The sequence below is a fragment of the Austrofundulus limnaeus genome, unplaced genomic scaffold (assembly GCF_001266775.1).
Source record: "Austrofundulus limnaeus strain Quisiro unplaced genomic scaffold, Austrofundulus_limnaeus-1.0 Scaffold174, whole genome shotgun sequence".
Taxonomy (NCBI): Eukaryota; Metazoa; Chordata; class Actinopteri; order Cyprinodontiformes; family Rivulidae; genus Austrofundulus; species Austrofundulus limnaeus.
In genome coordinates this window covers 172,732-175,186 of record NW_013952576.1, presented here as the reverse complement: position 1 = coordinate 175,186, position 2,455 = coordinate 172,732, and the positions used below count along the sequence as shown (strand labels likewise).

General features: G+C 40.9%; 1 protein-coding gene across 3 annotated transcripts in view; it reads right to left on the bottom strand.

Moving 5' to 3' along the window:
- The window catches only part of mcf2b (MCF.2 cell line derived transforming sequence b), a 25,758-nt gene extending 23,887 nt beyond the window's left edge, over positions 1–1,871 (bottom strand). For all 3 annotated transcript variants that reach the window (XM_014017649.1, XM_014017651.1, XM_014017650.1), the window contains exon 1: positions 1,676–1,871. In XM_014017649.1, coding sequence (XP_013873103.1) covers positions 1,676–1,726 — 51 coding nt within the window. In that variant the 5' untranslated portion in view covers positions 1,727–1,871. The remainder of the gene's footprint in view (positions 1–1,675) is intronic.
- Between the last annotated feature and the right edge of the window lie 584 nt (positions 1,872–2,455).

Below are 2,455 nucleotides of genomic sequence, written 5' to 3'. Positions count from 1 at the left end.
GATGGATGGATGGATGGATGGATGGATGGATGGATGGATGGATGGATGGATGGATGGATGGATGGATGGATGGATGGATGGATGGATGGATGACTGACAAACTCAAGTTCAGTCAACACTTGCAAATCGGACAAATTTCTGAACTAGTTAACACAATGGATAACTACAAGTTTTATATTTTAAGACTCATAAAGTTGAGTTAAAAATCCAAAACTTGTCAGAGCTCTTTGTGTTAAAGAGAAGTAGTAACTAAATGAGGATGAAACTTTTAAGTGTGTTTAAAAGTCTATGTTAGAACTTGAACATTAGTTACATAATTGTGCACACTAAAGAGCCTAAAAGTGTCAAAAAGGAAACAGAAATCCCTCCAAACTGTTTTAGTTCTAGATTTTATTTTAACAAAGTTGAAAAAAAGGATCCTTATCCTGTTTTTGTTTTTTTTTTTTTGAAAATAAAACAAAAAGTGAAACTGACAGTTTTTTTCGTGTGTGTGTTGATTCTTTTCCCAGATTGCAGGACTTTTTTAGAGCCAGCAGAGCGAGGAGAGTAGCTGATCTTCTCCATCAGAAGAGATTGCAGAGCTCAACACAGCATCAGCATCCTTCAGTGTCAGACTGATGGATCTGTTGGCTGCTGCAGCCAATCAGCTGCTCTAACTCAGCTCTTCTCACTATTACTGCCTTTTATACACATTCACCTGTATTATGAACTGAGAATTGAATTGTTTTTTTTGTACAAACACAAAACTTTCATAGCTTCTTGAAGAGTAAAGGCTTATACTGTATTATTAATAATAAAATCAGAAAATCCCCTATTGCTAAACAAAGTTGACCTAATTTCGACGTTATGACTTTCCTATAAACTCCCTGTCATGTCTGCGAAAACAATGTTTGTCCAKGTCTGAAGTGAGACAACAGCTGTCAGGATTTATCCATCTGAACATCATTTAACAGCTGTGAGTGTTTTCACATTATCATCCACTCTGTGCAGCATCATTTCAAATTAAAAGCTCATTGAAGGTTTTATAGCTGCTGTGATGCACTGTGTGTAAAGCTGTAAGGTGTCGTCTCAGAACAATAACAACTTTCTTGGCGTGTTTGTTAGATCAGGCCATATTTCACTTCTTCTGTTGAACACAGCCCATGATGCTCAAAGAAACAAAAATAGTTTTGTGTCTTTGCGCTTTCAAAATAAAAAAGGACAGTTTAGTTTCGTAAATCGTAGCTTTCTTTACATATATGAGCAAAAACGTGTATAAAAAGTATGTAAAGTTGRAGCCAAGGAGTTTTCTGTGGCTCCAAGCAAACTTTATTCATATCAGAGGAAATGCCTCTTTAAATTGTAAACTGCTGCTCTCACCCTGCAGTTTGCACAATGATTTCCTTGCAGGCCTGTTTGAATGGAAAGCAAAAGCATCATCATGACTTCAACAGAAACACTCTGCAGCATCTGAGCTGGTGAAGCTTTCTGGTTCTGGACCTGCAGCTCTGGTGTGTCATTGCTCTGTCCTCCGCTCCTCTAGAGCCGGGACTTCCACCTTTAAACAGCATCAGAGCATCTAAACATGAATCATTTTCTCTGCGCAGCAGCAGCAGTGTTAATGACAGCTGGCCTGCGTCTGTGCTGCAGTCCTCCTCCTCCTCCTCCTCCTCCTCCTCCTCCTGGCGGAGCTTACCGCGGCCCGCCGCAGACGGGGGAACCCCCAGCTCGGGTTGGACTCCGCCATGGTGGCTCCTCAGCGTCCGGTGTTGTCGGTTCTGGCCCGGAGGAGTGACGTGGTGTCCTGGAGCGAGCAGCCGCAGTGAGGTGTCGGTTCCGTCCTCTGCAGTGTCCGGGCGGGCCGAGCCGAGCCGAGCTGAGAGTGCGCGCCTCAGCGCACCGACCGGGATGGAGCGGAGCGTCACTCACCTGACGTCAAAAGGTCCCGCACAAAATGTTCACTATTATTCACACGTCACTGATTAAATCATTAGTTTACTGAGACTAATTTTACATAAATAAAACTGCAACTAAATTAAATAAGAAAAAGCATCTTTCTGACTTCATCTCTTGGACCAGTTTTCTCTTTGGATGAACTCAGAAACATCGATGAGCAAACAGCTAAATGAAAACGTCAAAAACATTTTTCTCTGGYTCCACTAGATGGCGGTCAAGTTCAAGGAGTTTTATGAAGTCAGAATTATGTAAATAATTATGCGTTTTCGCACATATTTGGCCTAAATGAAAAAGCAAAAATGGATCCTCTAAATTCAAATTAGGACTACATACACCAAAAATGATATCTCTAAATTATGGTTTTCGTTATGTGATAATAATAGCTAAATTATGGTCAGTTAAGTCAGTGGTTCCCAAACCTTTTATCTTCTGACCCACAAAATATCCATGGCAAAAAATTGTGACCCCAAATATTACTGGTCTGAGTACACAAACTCAGTTAATAACCCTAAAAACACAG